Source organism: Xiphias gladius, chromosome 17, assembly GCF_016859285.1.
Source record: "Xiphias gladius isolate SHS-SW01 ecotype Sanya breed wild chromosome 17, ASM1685928v1, whole genome shotgun sequence".
In the NCBI taxonomy this organism is placed as follows: Eukaryota; Metazoa; Chordata; class Actinopteri; order Istiophoriformes; family Xiphiidae; genus Xiphias; species Xiphias gladius.
This window is the reverse complement of record NC_053416.1, coordinates 7,437,962-7,457,008: the sequence shown is the minus strand read 5'-3', so window position 1 is coordinate 7,457,008 and position 19,047 is coordinate 7,437,962. Positions and strand designations below refer to the sequence as shown.

At 41.1% G+C, this 19,047-nt stretch overlaps 1 protein-coding gene across 2 annotated transcripts in view; it reads right to left on the bottom strand.

Annotated features, from left to right (window-relative positions):
* Positions 1-19,047, bottom strand: part of dchs1b (dachsous cadherin-related 1b) — an 86,268-nt gene that overhangs the window by 20,517 nt on the left and 46,704 nt on the right. For both annotated transcript variants that reach the window (XM_040150184.1, XM_040150185.1), the window contains 2 exons: positions 2,849-3,037; positions 789-1,020 (listed from right to left, as the gene is read on the bottom strand). In XM_040150184.1, coding sequence (XP_040006118.1) covers positions 789-1,020; positions 2,849-3,037 — 421 coding nt within the window. The remainder of the gene's footprint in view (positions 1-788; positions 1,021-2,848; positions 3,038-19,047) is intronic.

Below are 19,047 nucleotides of genomic sequence, written 5' to 3'. Positions count from 1 at the left end.
GTTTTAGGTTTAAAGGCTTTAGCCAAACTATTTAACAGACATAAAGGATGTAAAACCTTAACAGACCTTACAGAAAATCTAAAAAAGAACATTTAGATATTGCACTCTATGTCTGGACCATCTACAGGTTGCACGAAAATGCAGTATCTGCAAACAAAATGGGTTCTTGTTTCTTTTTCAGCTCTCTTTGTTTTTACTAAGGACCTAGTTTAATTAAATGATGATGAATTACATGAATTAATATATGTAATTTAAAAATAGCTTAACCACATGGTATCACATGAATTCCACTAGAGTTACAGGCTACTATGCTAAGCTAGACTAGTTAGCTTTTAGCTAGTGAATTTTTAAAAGGACTAGTTTTGTTACTTTTTTCTCTCCGGTATTATCTAAGACTATAGCTACTGTCTTATTTATGCGGTATAACAAACTCAGTTACTAAGCAACATTTATTTTTTTCAATTCCATGACACAGGGTTTAGCTAAAGCTAGTTGTCTCACCAGCTAGCCTTAACTAGCTGAAATGCTGTTACTTCAGTTTGGTTTTTAAATGATTTCAGGTTTTTGTGAATTTTTACTGTTTTTGCCACAAAAATAACACATTTCTATGGTGTAATATTTTTTATGCTAAGGTCATATTGTGGTGTTACCACAATTTTGACCAAATGTGTAATTACTACGTTTTTAGGGCAGAATAGCTCCATCCATCTTTGTTCAGTATGTGTGGCACATGCTTGAACATGCTATAGTGACATACTACACACACACACACACACACACACACACACCTGTGTCCTTGTTGAGGGTAAAGAAAGTGGAGCCTCCTCCAGGTACCGTGCGGTAGGTCACCCTGCCGTTTTGCCCTGCATCAGGGTCATTGGCTGTTACCTTGACGACGGAGGTTCCCGGGGCGCTATGGGTACTGAGACTGACTGTGTAGAGGACTGGATAAAAGGTGGGGCGGTTGTCATTAATGTCCACCACTGAGACATGCACACGGGCTACTGAGCTCAGACCCCCCTGGAAAAGGAAAAAAAAAAAATTGTCTGAATTAGATTTGATTCAAGATTTTTTGTACTAAAATGTACACACGGTCACATGATCTGGTCAAGGCTGAAATTATATTATGGACCTTTACTGACTAGTCTATTGAGCTAAAAGGAGGCTAAATCATAAGAATGGATATTCTACATACTGTAGCATATCCCCAAAGACAACATTCAATTTGTTTTCTATTCCTTGGTGACAATGACAGTCCAGGACTTTCATGTTCTGAAACTGCAACGGCAGATTTATGTCGCACTGTAAAGACGAAGCGGCTGTAAAGGAGGACAGAAAGATGAGTTCTCCGTTGAACATCCCTGAAATATTGAGCCAACCAACCGCTGTATGCATTTGTCAGAGAGTAGAAGAGTTTGCACTCATTACACTGCATCTGTGGGCTTTAGTTATTAAAGACTATTACAAACAGGGATAGTTGAGACGAAGGGAACAGACACCAGATGGCTCAAATTGGGAATGTGCTGGGGCTGCGAGGGAAGATGCATTGTGGGGGTCGGGTGGTAAAGTATAGACCTGAATTTAATTTTTACCTGAACAGGGGTAGATAAAGAAAATGTGAACACTACCGCCACAACGACTAATAACGATACATGCATATCAACGGCTATGCATCTATTTCTTTATGTAACCCAACTATGAACAAGAGAAAGAAAGATTTATTGCACCTCATTTAGGGTTTCAGTGCCTATTTAAGTGCATCCACCATGATTAATGATGATGCTTTAAATGTGCATGGGTCTATTGGGATGATCCTAGAACCAAGAGAGTGTAAATGTGGTCAGGTAAGGCAACATATGTATTTAACTTAAATGCTATCATATAGTATAGTATATAGTAAAAGGTAATTTAAATAGACTGTCTAAATGGATGTTTCCCTACTTCTTTACTTTTCCCCCCCCTGCACTCCTTCAGTTTTCCTCTGATTGATTTGCAATGCTTTTGGATTTCCCCTTGATTTTTTGAGGACACCAGGTACGGGCCAGGATGCTGTCTTCTTCAAACCTATCCTGAATGTGTCTTTGATTGGATTTCTTTTCCTGTTTAATTTGCTTTCAGCCAGAATCTTTGATCAGATGGAACATTACGCAATCCGTAGGTAATGTGTTTGGTCATGGAGCAACACAAAGAACTAATCCTTTGACTTGAGTTTGATGTTATGGTCTTCTGCAGAAATGTATTTCAGTTATAATTAATCAGGCTTTGATTGTACAAAAGATGCAAAGGTTAAATGAATATTTTTTTGGAAAATGCACTTATTGGCTTTTGTTGCCAAGAGTTAGATGAGAAAATTGATGCCATTCATATCATGTGAATCACATGTCTGTACAATAAATATGAATCTACTGCCAGGAGCCGGTGAGCTTAGCTTACCGTAAAGACTGGAAACAGAGGGAGACAGCCAGCCCGGCTCTTTCCAAAAGTAACAGACTTTACCTGCCATAACCTCGGAACCTCACTAATTAACACATTATATCTTGCTTGTTTAATCTGTACAAAACCCAAACGAAAAAACGACACAATGTGATTTTGTGGGGAGACTTTTTACCTTGCTGTACTAGCTCTTTCCCTGCTTACAGTATCTGTGCTAAGCTAGTCTTTCTTATCATACGGAAATAAGAGTGGTATTCATCCTCTCATCCACCTCTTGGCAAGAAAGCGAAGCAAATTTCTCAAAGTGACCAACTATTCCTTCAAGGACTGACTTGTCTGTGAAAATGAAAAGGTTACAGAGATTTGAACTACTCATCACTATATTCCTTATTGTTTAGGGTAAAATTGTTCTTACTCCATCCGTTGCAGTGACAGTCAAGTCAAACTTGTCCAATCCCTCATCCCGGTCTAGAGCTGTGCTGGTGCACAGCTGGCCTGTCTCCTTGTCTAGGGTGAAGTGTGTTGGCACCACGCCTCCGGAGCCCGAGCCCAGAGTGTAGAATAGAGCACCAAAGGAACCACGATCCTCATCTGTGGCTGAAACCTGAGGGAAAAGAGACATGCGGCAAGTCATTGAAGGTCCAAATGGTATCAAACATAAGACATAAGGATTTCAAAAAGCATCACACCAACACACCGAGCAGGTCCAAAAATCTGCGTGAAAGAAAACCTACATGTGCAATACTTATTATATACGAGCTAAGGACCTTTCTGTTATCACAATAATGTCCCATAATACAGTCACCTCACAAGCCCATACATCTGCACATCTGTCCAAATATCACACACCATAGCACAACTTGTTATGATTTCCAGAGTACTATAAAAAAAACAAGCATCTGTGAGAGCAATTCACTGTTTTTAGATCACTGAATAAAGTGTCTAAAAAATGGATAAATCTCCCTCGTGGTGTGTTTGAAAAACTGGCAAAGGAACAGGTGGTGCGGTGTAACCATGGATACAGATGGTAGGAACTGACAGGTAACCTTTAGTAAAAGAGAGCAAAGGAGAGGAGAGGAGAGGAGAGAAGAGTGCTGACAGAGGTTGTGAGTTTGGTTCAACAGAACCAATGAATGTTGGAAGGTCAAGCAACACAAACTGGTTTTCAACCGACATTTAAACGAGATACAGACTGACTGACTGGGAGAGCCACACACCTTAGACAATGATCCTTACTCCATTTTTCTCCTACAACTGACTTCAAACTGTTTACACAAAGACACATAACAGAGAGAGGTCCTGACCTAATCTTTGACCCCTTTCATCTCATCTACCTAACATTCTTCTTTCCACTGCACACACACAAAAACACACCCACACAAATATACATTGCATGCTCCGACCAAATCTAATAAAACACTCAAAAATCCCATAATACAACAAAGGTTTCCTTTTAAAACACAAAAGGGAAATGTCCTCTGTGCTCCAGGGTCCTGCCTCTGACTGTTTTACATTGGTCCCTAACATTGTTTGGTGGCATTTATTGTGCTTGTTTATAAGTCACATTCTGTCTCAGATCTCGAAGTCTCCAAGGCGAGCCAAGATCCAGGAGGCCCTTCTCCATCATACAGTCTCCTCTCATATGACAACAGTTAAACATCTGAAGTGTTTGATTTCGCAATGACATAAGACATTTTTGTTTTTTTTTAAAAAAAAGTCACAATATTTCAAGAATTAAGGAGTAATATTATATGAAAAAGTCTTAATATGTGGAGGCCAAGTGTGAGACTTCTCTTAATAGGATGTCTGTTCCACATGACTACAATGACTATAGGATGAATACTGTTACAACAAAAAGACAGAACTAAAACACTCGTTCCTTTCCAACCTTGTTGTTTAATTATTTCGTCATACGTCCGAATCCCACATGTGAACTTGCCCTGGCCCTGAACCCCACAGAGTGCAAGACCACCATAGCAGACATCCGGCAACAACCTTCTTTCTGTCACACCAACACATGTCTTCACCATTACACTTACCTGCTGGCTATAAACAGACAGACAGACAGACAGACAGAAATACTACCACCTTGACTCACACTGTTGCTCCTATAGGATATTAAAAGACTGGAATATTAGAACAGCACCTACAGGGTTTTTAGTCGCAGCGTTAGCATGCCGGTTGTGGTTTTGGAGAGGTCAAACTGTGCCTCTTCCTTTGGTCAGTGTTTACACCTTGGGGCTTTAGATCATTGCTGGTACTTGCTATAGAGTACAGTGTTGAGACTGACACTATCTTTGGGATCTAGGCTCATGTCTGGGTGTTCGTCATATCTTTCTGGCTGTCCGTGATGGATTAGCCACCTGTGGTGATGAGAACTGGAATAACTCGTATATGATCTTACACACACGCAGACACTCACATATATGATGACCCAATACTTTTCACTAAATCTAATTAAAGTGGTTTAAACATCCATGACCGCCCACCTGGTCATAGGGTGACTTCATCGTCACAAAATCTCTGTGATCTGTAGATCACAGACAAAGACGAGGGAAAGGTTGTTCTACCATAGATAAGGCAGCAAAGGAGATATGACTGTGTCTGTTAGGTTTATATGAAATCCAAGTGTTGGGCACAGTGCACATGAATACACTTGTAGGTAGTTTTTGAATGGAGGCTTGGACTGGAAAGGTATTACATAGAGGCTGGGAACAAGAAGGAGAGCAGGACATTGATTCTCCACACACTCTGAAATTTAAAAACTCTCAACAGTATGGTATGGATTCTTCAAGCTGGAAAAAATATGCAATACAAACACAAGGAGGTACTACAGAGAATGTCTATTTAAGCATACTTTCATGGAAACCTTGGGAGCTATAAAATATGAGATGTAATGATTTGGGTTTTTCTGCTGCAACATACTACAAACAGAAAAGCAGTTACATGGTTCCAGACTTGTAGTGCTGAAGTAAAACAGAGAAAAAATGCAGAGGGACAAAACAGAAACAGAGACAAAACGCCAAGGCTGAAACACATGATAGTTTCGTAAAAGCAGAACAGTTTAAAATGTGTAGCAGAAGAAAATCACATCAACCCTCCCGAAAAGACAGGAGCTTGTGAGGATCATGTCTGTCATTACTACATTTCCCTCCTGTCAATCCATCTGACAGCACAGCACCAATGTTCCGTTTACATTACACAGACCAGCAGGTTGGATCAAACGTGCATACCGGTTTGATTCCAAAAACTCCTCTCCCAAATCTGTTGCCCTATTCTGCATTTACAGCACTAATGTTGACCAAAAAAATGTAGCATAGTTTTAAAGGTAATCTATTAAACACACACACTCGACTTGTCTTCTTAAATCCAGAGATCTGGTAGGCCAGCCAAGGGGGGGGGGGGGACTCATCCCAAGCTGGTCTCTGTTCTCTCAGCCAGCCAACCTCAGCTCTGCACACCTACTGTATTGTGCTCTCCAGAGGTATCCTGCCACGATAAACATACAACTAAATAGCAACACAAAGACAGACAGACCATACCTGACAACATCTAAATCTCTCTTGCTTTTAAGTACATGCTTGCATACTGCTTGTCTCTGTGATATTTGTAGTTATAATAGTTGTAGTTATCATTTATACTGATTTTTGGATGCGGGGTGTATTTTTGAAGTCAGGGTGGTCTAGTTGTTAGAAGGCCTGTTGTTTTACTGAAAGGTCAAAAGTTTGGTCCCCATGTTTTTTTAACGTTCGAGAAAGACACTGCCTCATTACCAGCTATTAGTTGTTTTGGATGACGCACCATTTACAGATATGAGCTGCGGAAGATAAAAAGAAATTCTTATCCTATTGGAGTCAATAATATATTAAAGGACCATAATGGTGGTTTCGCAAGTTGATTTTCATGTACTATTGGAATGAAGTGAAACTAATGGCTGCCTGGAAGGTGGCAAATACCTGGAGCAAGGTACTACGGAAAATGGTCTGCAGTAATGCTAAGTATACACAATTTATAGTTAATGGACTAAGACTTGCAAAACCACCATTGTATTTCTTTTCTGTGGGAGCGCTGATATCTCACCTGACGCCACTAAATTTAGAAGTGTGTTGAGAAAACATTTGGTAAACAGACCAAGGTGACCATACACTTAAAGTTGATAATCATTTCTAATATGCAATATCTGAGGTAACAGCTCTGTAGTTTCCTCTTAAACTCTGATGATATGCTCAGGCCTTTCTGAGCCTTTATCAGTGGAAAAATCATCAAAACACAAACTGACTTTAAAATCTACTGCTTCAGTTAAGCGTCTACCAACCACCCAGCATGCCTTCAGCTTAAGATTTTCATACAGTACCAGAATTTACACACAGTGTTCTTCGTTGAACAACTACCATATATACTGTTAAAAGACATAGCAAAAGTCTCTCACAGTACACGTTGGCCCGGTAAGGGCTATGTGAAAAACAGTCAGGAAGAGCGTGCCGAATATCGGATTCAGCCAGGACTCAGGCCTGAAGTTTTTTGTCCAGAGAGAGCCATTCATCCCTGGCAGGGACCGAAGAAGGAGCAATCACTCACGGTAGCATTAGCGAAGATCCAGGCCTCATCTCTCTTTCTGTCTCTTCATCTCTCTACCTTTCCACTTTTTCTGTCGTATGCCCCCACCGCCACTCTCAATCGCTTTCAGATATGGTGGATTTCTCTCCAAGGGTCTACTTAGATCTCAGACACAAGGCTAACCCTTTCCAATCTGCAACTCAACACTTCACACACTTCACCCTCACACATTTGTCAGTGGTATTAAATGCTGCACATAAGGAGTGGTATCCTGTCTGTGGCATGGTGCGGATTTGCAGGTATTGTCTAACGATACTAGCAGGCCAGCATTTATTGCACTGCCAACATGTGGCATACCAGTACCTCTGGAGGTGTGCAATCAGCTGGCCAGCCAGCACTTATTTGCTTTTACTCTACTGGACCATGTTTTTCCTGGTTTTCTCCTTGTTTCCCTTTCTGTTCTTCTCTCTTTTTCACTGTACTCATGGCTTTATCCCTTTTGCTGTACTGTATCTCTGCTCCCCTTTCCTCTCCTCGATTCTCATCTTCTCCAGATGTGGGCGCTGGTCCAGATGGACCCTGCCGTTCTCTGCAGTTTGTCTCCGTAAAGCATCAGTTAGTGTCAGAGGGAGTCTGCGCACAGCTTCGCAGAGGCAGCTGCAGTTCTGCAGCAGTTCAGGACTTTTATGGCTTCTCATGAAAGAGAGGGAGAAAGACATTCTATAGGCTTTCATAGTAAAACCCGTAAAGCACAGGGAGTTATACCGATCTAATCTACTTCTTCCATCTTTCTGTTGCCAGGCCTGAATGTTTATAAAGCAATCTTCATCTCCAAGGTCAAACAGGCCAAGAAGAAGCCTATATTAATGCAAATGTTGTTTACATTAATTTCTTTATTACAACTTAGTTTTGTATTTTATGCCATCATTTATATTGGTTTTGATAACACTCTGTTCACCACGACCAAGCTGAGATTTTGGAAGTAGGACTAGATATTGAAACGCGGTATTATTTTAAATGGTATTGAATGCTTGGTCTGAACCTTAGTCTTTTTTTTTGTTAACAATTCTTTGATCAGATATTTCCTCTTTTAAATCATGATTTTGTTAATTTTACAATGTATTAATGTATTTTTTTTTTTAACCTTTTGCCTTCATTTACTGTTTTAAGTTTGGCAAAACTGGGACGGAGTTTCATTAAAACCTGGTTTGTTGTTTATTGTTGTTAATCTTATTATTACTGCAATAAATAATGGCAGAAACTATGAAAGATAGACCCAAACTGTAATAAACCTGCATTATCTTTTAAATCAGCAGCAATGATGATAAAAGAGCATGGGAGACCTGAAGCTTTTGAATTGGGTGCATCATGTTGGATAACTACACACAAACTATTTACAACAAACTGTAATTGGAGTCTGGATTTAAAAGTAAACACTAGTGTTGGGGTGTTGTATATCACTAAAACAGTCATTTAACTTTGTTGCTCTTTTTTCTCTGACACATTCCTTTGCTCTACAGTGAGCTGCATTCCTCATATCAGGCATTCTCAAGTCTCCAAATCAACTTCTGCCTCACTGTTGCCAGTGAGTTGAGGCACTATGGGTACAGTTAAGATATATGGCAGGAAGGGAGAGAAGGAAGGGGAAGGTGGGAAAGGGAACGGGAGGTTGGGGGGTTTGGCAAAGGAACAAAAGGCAGGGCTAATGATAACATGAGACCTTGAAATGGGAACGAGGAGGACCGAGGCCTCATCTCGCTTCTTATTCGATCTCCAATCCTTCCTTGACCTCCCGTTTCTTTTTTAGCGTCTCCCCTATTTTCTATCGTCTCTCTCGCTCGTTCTTTCAGCACCCTATTATGGCAAGTGCTTGTTGTCTTTCATGTGGAGTTCACGGCTGGAAATGATTAGGAACATCAAACCACCGAAGGAAAGAGAGGGAGAGAGAGGTGAAAGAGACGGAGCAAGACAGACCGACTTCTATATTTGGAAGAAAGAATGCTAATATTATAAATGAATATAATAAAGGATGATGGCCACTAGAACTCTCTCTTTTTTTTTCTGTCTCCCACAAATGTGCATAGATCTACACACATACACACAGAGCGGGATGTTCCACCCTCAAAGCTAAACAGTAAACTATACCATAGAGGTACAGCTTTAGCCCATGGGGTTTTACATGCAGACATGTGGTGTGTGTTAGTAAGTTTATCTTTGGGCTGCATCTCATGTTAAAGAACACAAGGCATGGTTTACCCAAGTTGGTTTAACAACATGCTGTCACTCCCTGGACCTGCTTATACTCGAGGCTTAGCAACAAACAAAAGATGGACCTCAGCAGCAATCTGATACTCTGATTGCAGGCAACTTGCTTCACCAGCCCCAAAGCTGCAAGTAGTACGGTGGTTATAGTGTGCATGTTGTTTTGCTGAAATAAAACATCACAAAAAAAAAAAAATGGGACTAATGCAGCATAGCATTAGGATTGTGTTTCTATCATCTAGTACTCAAGTCAAATCAAGTCCATAACAAGTTAAATCTGAGTCACGGGGAATCAAGATTAAGCCTAATATCAACAAAAGTTTTGTGGCCTGCTTTCCGAAGACCAAGCATGAACTATGTTGATACTCAAAAGCCTTTACTTTATAAAAGCAGTAATTTCTGCCATTTGAGAACTGGAACCAGTGAGTGTTTAGCTTAACATGAGATTATCAAAATTCCTGGCAGTTAATTTTTCAGTTAAGTTGTCAGCCGACTGATTAAGTGACTAATCATTTCAGCCGTATATCTGGTATGTTCTTCTCAGTTATACAATATGATTCTGCTATATTTACCCTCCAGACACACACAGAACAGTCCTTTAGATTTAAATGTGTAACTGGAAAAGGAAATCATCAGAGGCGCAATCTGTTCAAAACTAGAAAAATCTCCAGCCCTACAACTCGGCTATTATACCAAGACCGTCACCATTAGCTCTATAGATCAAGAACAAGCTGTCATCTCTTTTATAAAAGCGGGTAGAGAAAGGAAGGAGAGGGAGCTGACTGTGAATTGAGGTTAAAAGATGGGGTCAGAGGGAGATAAAAAGCTAGTTACAGGGATGGACAGAGGGATAGAGGAGCACAATGAGGGATGACATCACCTTACTGGACTCCGACGAGTGATAAGAGACGCAGGGGATTTAGATGGCAGTGATCCTATCTTGCGCAAAGCCCAGCAATGTGGCAACTCTTAACCCCGGTGTGCACTAGTGTGTGTGCCTGTCTACTGTATGTGTGTGTCGGTGCCTCCCTGTCCCCCCTTTAGAGATTCTTTTCAAATTGAATCCTGTGGGCCCTGACTGACAGCTGGCCTAATCAGGGCGGAAATCAGCCCTATTTTTTACTTACTTTTAAATATCCATAGCCATTTAAACCCTGTCTCTCTGTCTGTGTCAGAGGCCTCAGCAGGACTCTGGCTGGTGCAGCAGCTGCTAGCAACAGATCTGCATATCTGTGAAATACCATAGATTCTAGTGTCGCTATCTGCTAACGGGGAAGCTAATGAGCACCTTGGGGTCAAGTGTCAAACACCACCCACAGAGACTAGTAAAAAATTTTCATTATATATTCACAGTTGTGGTCATTGAATGGTCTTAAGTCTGCGTAGAATAGAAGCAACATGGCCCATGATTTACAAGGCGCTTCAACATCAGCTCAGAAGCAGAGCTGTTTTTTTGTTAAGCATAATAACGGAAATCGACATTGCGCCCTTGTAAGTGATCCTTGGTAAGCAATCAAATTCAGACATTTGTGAGCTTAATGAGGCTCAACGCTGTTACGATGTTGATGAGTGGTGCATTCGTTTTGTTTTATGTACTCGGAAAAACAACGCATGAGGGAAAAGTTTTTTTCCAGGCCGTCATCTTTGATTTACAAAAGTGAGCGATGATTATCACTTATTGTCTTCCAGTTGTAATTTTGCTCCAGAGATGAAGAGAAAACAGTAATTAAGGGAGCGAGAGAGCACAAAGGCGGACTAGAGTTGCACCTCAGACAGGGGACTGCTGTCTGAGACTGTCTGAGCTGTTGGGTTTTTGGATGAATGAGATGATGAATGATTGCGAGTATGTGGCCCATGGTTGCCTCGGGGACTCCACTCTGGGTAATTTCAAATCCTCTAACTAGCTGAAAGAGCAGTATGTGTTTTGGAGGATGCATCTGTGTTTCTCCTGCAGCATTTCTCCAAGACTGGGGGCAGACATGTGTGTGTGCATTTTTAAATTTTGGGCATTTTTGCGGCTTATCCAATAAAAATATGACAAAGAGAGAGAGAGAGAGAGAGAGAGAGAGAGAGAGAGAGGAATCTGTTTTGTTTTTCCTCCTCTGGGACACCACAGGATTTTATTTTCTCTTTGACAAGTGTGTGGGAGTCTTTGACAGATGTTAGAGTAGATCATTGGGAGCGGGCACTTAGAATTTGAGGGTTAGCATCTTGTTGACAGTTATTGTTTCCAATTTCTATTTTATGTTAAGTTAATGTCTGCATGGAAAGAGAACACGCTAGCACACGGATCACGATGAAGCACAAGAATAAACTCCATCTACTCTCTGGTTCATTTTTCAGCTTGTGGGCTTTGCAAATTTATAAATGTCATGTGATGACACCCAGTGTATCTGTGTGTGTTTCATGGGCAGTCACAGGGAGCAGTTTCTAATTGTGGGTATTGATTAGTCCATCTGTGAGAGCAAAAAGCACAGAAAAGAGGAGATCAATAGGTGTGATTTAAACAATCTATCATGAAGACAGCTGTTGAAGGAGTCTGGAAAGTCAATGCCAGCTTCTTACACAGAGCTAAAATATTCTAAATAAGATTCTGCCAACAGCAAGACTTCAAAATCTTATCAAAGGGAAGACAAAATGTATGAAAATGTTGTGTTAAACCTTTGAACTGGTAGTAAATCAAAAATGTGCTGCTGAGAGAACCATCTGTTAGCTAATGTTTAGATTCTGTGAGTTTTTCCTGATAAAGCTGATGTTTTACAGTCTTAAAATAAACAATATTACCACCATCACTATACTAGTCTGAGATGTTTAGACAAACTTTTTCTAATCTGGGGCCAACGGGAAAAGTCCTGACCTCTCAGTAATATGGTTCAAGATGATACACAAATAGAAATACACACAATACCTTCTAAACATGCTGCACAAAGGTTCGGGCTTATCCCTTTTGATTGCATGGCTTCGCTCCACTAAACCAAAATAGTGTCTCTAAGGCTTTGTAGCCCTCCACCCATTTAGTCGTGCTTCCTGGATGTGATCCCCGAGGCCATGGGACAGTTTCATCATAGTCTCGTCATTCACCGTGTCAACAGTGAGCTCTAACGTTAAGGACAATGGGGGTAAATTAATTAACACCAGACTCCAGCCAAATAACACTAAATTTTAGGTGGGCTGGGACATTTTTCTACCAATCACAATGGTGGGTTACTAAAACCATTTAGATGTTAGGACTGGGAAATAATTCAATATTATCATTTATTTGAGTGATATCATATAGTATGATACGTTCATATTGTTTCATATTTTCACAAAAGTCTGCTGTCCAAATTAGTGATTCCAAGCAAACAACACTAAAAAACAAAACAAAAAACTATAAAATTAGTTATTCGAGATTTTAATTTACACATCTGAAGAGTTTTGTCTGATGTGAATCATACCCCTGGAACACATTTTTCTGCAAAAAACAATTTTTTAAATGTGATTTTGCAGTCACTCAGCCTATTTTGATGTACAGTATATCGATATTAAAGAACTGTAATATTGTGATTTTCAACCATATTGCCCAGCCCTAATGCTAAACTATCTTGAAAATGTAAGCGGCTGATAAAATGTCAAAGCAACTTGGGAATTTTTTGGATGTATTAACTGAATGTGATCACTTGTAAACAAAATCGTCTTGTTTCTTGTAAGGCACAGACTTGTTTGAGTGAGGAACTCCAACATGACTCACTGAAAAACCACATAAGTTTCTCCACCGCTCCCTGCTCTCCACGAAAAGCTCAAAACACGACAGATAAAAATGGCTGACCTCATGCAAACACAGAGGTAAACTCCAAAAATCATTTGTCACTGCCACAGTGACTCCTTGTGTCTTGCGCCTACGGCTCTGCCTTGGTTAGGGCATTGTTGTACGTTGCCAGATGGAAACCTTTAACTCAAAGACTTATTACATTATTTATCTATTATTATCTCTGCCCGGGGGTTAAGAATACAATAAATCTAGCCAAACTTGAGTAAAAGGATTCTGCCCTGACATGTTTCCAATTCAAACTAAATCACGGGTTTATAAAGTAACTCTGATTGAAACCAAGTCCCCCTCTGTGGAGCAGCGAGCTTCTTTAGATGCATACAGGCTTCCAGGGTAGTTGAAGCCTGAATTTGTCCACATAAACATTTATGTTTCAATCTCGATTTGTAAACCAATATGCAGCTATGTGGGAGGTTTGCACTAATAAAGCTGAGTGTGTTTATCATTATAAGTTAGCTCAAGTTAGACTAAACCACCTTTTTCTGCCCTACAGAAATCGTCGTACAAAGAGCCAATAGTCATCTGACAATATTAGTTTCAGAGATGAGGGTCTTTACAAACTGTGTGCACATGTGTGTGACATGTGTGTATCTGTATGTGAGTCTTAAGGGTCAAAGGTGAGCCAAACATCCAGCTGCGCCTCTCTTTCCTTGACCCTTAAACATGAGTGTGTGTGTGTGTGCGTGTGTATGTGTGCACCAAGTCACCCGTGACCATATGTGAATGTGTCACTGACAAAATAGGAGGGAACACCTGTTATGTGGCCGCCTTGATTATAGGGAATCTATTAATATACTTTTTCACAAAGAAAAAAGGAAATGAAAGAAGAGGTTTGTGATCAAAAACCTGTGTGATGTGACAGCAGGGTAAATCTCACTTGCCTTTTTTTTTTCATGAAGAAGAATGGCAGATCAGCACACAGTACAGAGTTAACCAACTATGTGTGTGTGTGTGTGTGTGTGTGTGTGTGTGTGTGTGTGTGTGTGTGTGTGTGTGTGTGTGTGTGTGTGTGTGTGTGTTCGTTCTCTTTCGTCTTTGTCTGTCTCTGCTTTCGACCCTCATCTATGTCTGTTGTTTCTCCATGTCGCTCTCTCTTTCCTTGATTCTTCCCGAGGTCAGGCAGTTAGAGACCTCCACCTCATGGAGGTGATAATAGTAAAAGATAGCAGGGAGCTGCCCCCGAGCTTTGAGCTTACATCTGGTGTTGGGTTACTCTGATAGTTGTTGACTGCAGACAGGCACGGCGACTCCAGACCATGAGATCCTTGTGTGTGTCTGTGCACAGTTTTATACCAGGCCTACACACTTCAAATCGGTAAAGTGGAAAATATAACAAAGCAGTCACTTCTCCAGTGAGAATATACACTGTATATACCATTATAAAAGTCACCCTCTCGAACAGGAGAAAACCCAGGTCAGGATTAAGTGGAAAACTACCAAAAAGCCTGTATGTGACAGCCTGTTTCTGTACCCGTCTTACATGTACACACACCAACATACACATACACATAGTAGCTGTACACATGCAATAACGTCCATATTTTGCCCCAAATATTTTGTACAAATTGAGAGCTCCATACTTGAAAAAAAGGCACAGTTACATCCAAAGCAGTTAATTTAATGAACATCAAAACACAGAGCTTTGTGTAATGAAGGATATTCAAATAAGCCAATTAAATTGGTTGGCAACTTTTGAGTAAAAAAACAAAAACAAAAACTTGGAACTCTTGAACTGTTCATGTTAACATTAAAATACCATCTATGATATGAGAAACTTCAACAACCATTCAACAACTACCTTTCAAAACATTCCCTTGGATAAAATGAAATATAGAAGATTGTCACACACTACTAAAAGCAAGACAGTCATTGTCAGCTCTCGGAGAGGCATTCGTGGAAACCATCAGCCAACGAAGTTGAATGGCACACAATCAAGCTTTCGGGCAATGCTGTGGGATATAACTGTATCTTATAGCTGCAGCCATTATCTAGTCTTAGCCAAATGTTCCTCTGCAAAATATAAACATTGTCATTTTGTTGAAGATGTTCTTGCCTGCTGCTATTGGTCCCTCAGAATTGTTGCTTCCCTACAGATGTTTGCATTCTGAATTAATGCAGACATCTGTTAATGGTAGACAAGATCTTCAGCAGATTACAGTAATATTGTAAAACTAAAATTCATGTGCATTAGAGGTGCATATCCGATCATTTCTGTTCAGGCACAAAGTACTGTTCAGATTCAAAGTACAGTGCATTACTTTGCATGACGTTGACCTTGTGCATTTCTGTAGTCATGTGCATGACACGGGTCAAGCCACAACCAGCAAAGCTTAACGGCTGCTAATATTAGACCTCAGACCTACAATGGAGCTAAGTTGATTGTGCAGTTAGGAGAAACAGGCAGCTATGATAAATGAATTAGCCTCTGATTGACCTGGGTCTGAACCACAATCAGAGTCAGAGATGGGTCACCCAGTCAGTGACTGAGAAACATAAAGAGGTTCTTCTGTGTGTTAATGCTCATTAGCATCAGGGTCGACGGCAAGACGAAACTTAACACAGTTAGCAAATTAAATGTTGAGAAGGTTAAACTATTCGGCTCTAATGCAAGACCCTGAAGGCCACGAACTCCGGCTGCTACACATGATGCGCGTTGACGATTTTAAAGACTGATAGGTACAGTTGAAAGGCATAATTCTCATGAACCCACACAAGGAAAGACACACACTCGTGCACACTAGGCACTCACACTGTCATACAAACTGCTGAACGGTCAGCTTGCAGTCAAATCTATTACATCTTAATGAATACTATTGATTAAGTTTATCCTGCCGATGGTTCAGGAGCCAGACCCTTGTCTACTGTACTCACACACAAACTCACACACACACACACACACACACACACACACATTTCATTGACCCAAAGACACACAAGAAGCCTCCATGTGCATATGTGGGGGAAGGATATTAGACACTGCGATTACATATTCATACACAGCCTAAGGGGGTGAAAAACTAGCTTATCCTTGTTAAATTAATTTCCTGACTCTGCACATGTGAGGTGAATATGAGGAAGTAGTGAGAAACCCATCTCTGATTCCTAAAGCACCTGGTAAATAATACTTCATGTAGGACCAAAGCCTGATCCTCAGGATTTTGACCATGCTTGCAAGAGGCAGCCAAGTCATTCTCTGGATAAACTGTTCTGTCCATAGATATCTTAGCTGCTTAAATCATCTTTGTCTTTCTCTGCTGTTTTTAGCTTTAATTCAGTCCTCACGCTTTTCACCTGCTCCCATCAGTTTCTCGAGGATGGATTAAAGTCAATTGTTCCTTCGGGTCCGGCAACTCGCTCTCTCATTTGTTCCTCTGTCCCTCTGATTTCAGTGCTAACAAAAAACTGTCAGTGTAGACGGTGATGGCTCAGCCGACCAGCAGGGAACCTATCAGGTTAAAGCAAGCACCGGAGGCCTCATTAAACCCAAAACACACTTGATAAACCAGGTTGTCAGTGATGTAGCGCATCAATTAAAGGCACATTCATGTGGACAGAGGTATACAAGCACACATGTGCACACTCTTCCCTCCCATTATCATCCCATCCTCCACGGTTAGCTCAGCCAACTGGAATTTCCAAGAAAAACAGGCTGGCTATGCATGATGCATCTCTGGGGTGAGAGAGACAGCCAACTCCTGCAGGGAGCAAATCAGGAAGGGATGAAGAAAAGGGGAAAGAGAGAGGATGTGAATGCAAAAAAGAAGAGGGAGAGAGAGGGCTAGCGTTGCACACCTACAGACGTGTTGAAAGAAGTCTTAAATCAGCTGCACGTCCGCACTTCATCAGTCAGTTCACTGGGAAATTACTTCTCAACACAAAGACACACTGCAAACACTGCAGAGCACAGCAGTAACTTCAAACACAAACACTGCAGACATAAACTGGACAGACAGAATCTGAGCCACAGATTACTCTATTGTCACCAATAAAAAACTATGAGAGCAAACCACAGGTATTCAAAAGAATGTTGAATACTTAGACAGTTGCTTTTTCTGAATGTTGGGAAACTCATCTTAATTGCTTAAACAGACGCGAAGAAGCAGAGATTAGTAGAAATGAAGATTAATTTAAAGCTGAATAGTCTCCGCATAGAGAGACTTTAGCTTCAAAGAAAGAATTAATGAGACTCCAGTGACTGATTAATTGAGGGGCCCTTTCTATCTTCATCACTCCATCTTTCCTGCTATCTGTATCTCCGCTGCTTTCATTCACTGTGCTGAGTCATTACCACAGCATCTCGGATGTGATTACAGCAAAGGGAAAAAATGAACACAGCCCTGATTACCTCATTTCTCATGCAGAAAGTTTTAGCTAATTTATGTTCGCAGGAGATAGAAAAAGATGTCATCACACTCCGAAAGGAATGGAGAGAATGGTAAAAGTTGGATAGACTTTACAATTTCTTTGGCAGAAAGAACATCAAGTTGAAGTTGCCAGCAGGAGCAGAGATGCTACTTCCAACCTCTCCAGGGGAGTCCACATCTCAATGGACATGATCAGCTGCACTCTGCTGTGTAGATCATGATGCACCTGTCATGTCCATCTAACATAGCAAGAAGGAACGAGGTGTTAACAGAATTCAGGAGTTAAAGGGATGAAAGAGAGATTACACTAATGGGTATGATACTGAGAGATGAGGTAGTGATGTGCAGGGAAAGTGTCGGGTACCCTATGTGTTGGGAGGAGTGGAAATTGTTAGGATAAGAAGTGTGTGTGAGGAAAGGTGCATATAAGGGAGGGAGAGGGGGAGCTGAACTAATGTGGTGTTTGGAGATGTGAAAAAGGGGGGTTAAGAAAGACAAAGCATAGAGGATAGACGGAGAGCCAAAGGGAACAGAGGAGAACTAACACTCTGCCCAATAAAGATGATGAAAGAATAGTGTGGTTTTATTTGAAGTGTGCATGTTGGAAAATATGGATTCTATTTCTGTCAGTCTGCTTTAAATGTCAGTTTCCTATTTTGGCAACATTTTTCCCCATAAAGGAAGGGAGGACAGGCAATGAAGGTTGAGAAGTTTAGCTGGGAGTTAGCGGGGAGATTATCCTAAAGTCACGGGGTAAACAGACCTCCAGCACAGTGAGCCAGAGGGTTCAAGGTAGGAGGCGCTGACTAAGATGCACTAAGCCACATGTTAATGGGAAATGATGGGGTCCCAACTACCACATGACTGGTCACACCAAGGCTGCCTGGGAGAGGGCTGAGATGGGGCAGTGAACGCGGGGTGGTGTAGATTATTACTCAGATCAAAGCCACGTTTGAGTGGATTTGGGTTTCAGAAATGGGAGGAGAACACGGGCAGAGTTTAAGATGAAGGGAGGGCAGAGATCTAAAGATACAGTAAACAGTATTTTTAAAGAGGTTAACGTAGATCAAAGTAAAGTTAAATCATAACCCAGATCTTGTTTTCTAATTGCCTTCAATCATTAAGCACCTCAAACCCATAATATTAAGTAAAAAAACTGAAAAACCCTTCCTCTGTAACTAAACCCCTCAACACACAGCATTCACCATTTCTTTCTTGATGCACCTGCTACGACAGATTTGCATCCCGCGGCCCCCCTCTTTCCCTGCCCCCACTTTACGGCACTGCTGCCAAAAACAGCTTCTGCCCGCACTTCCTCTCTGTTTGCTTACCCTTTAATCTATTTACTTGACCTCCAAGAGGCATCCATACGATGATGTTTTTCTCCCCCCCTAAACTCACCGCCCCAGCTCAGATAGCGGTATCGTACCTTAGGCAGCAAAGCTCCCCATCACGAGGGTTCACATTTAGCTCAGCTCAGCACTTACAAAGGAGAATGACAGAGGCTCCGCTGGTACAACTGCAAGAGAAAAGTGGGACAAAATACAGCGGCGGAGAGAAAACAGAGATAGAGGGATGAAAACGACAGAGGAGTAGAGTTATGTAAAGCATGGAGGAGGGAGA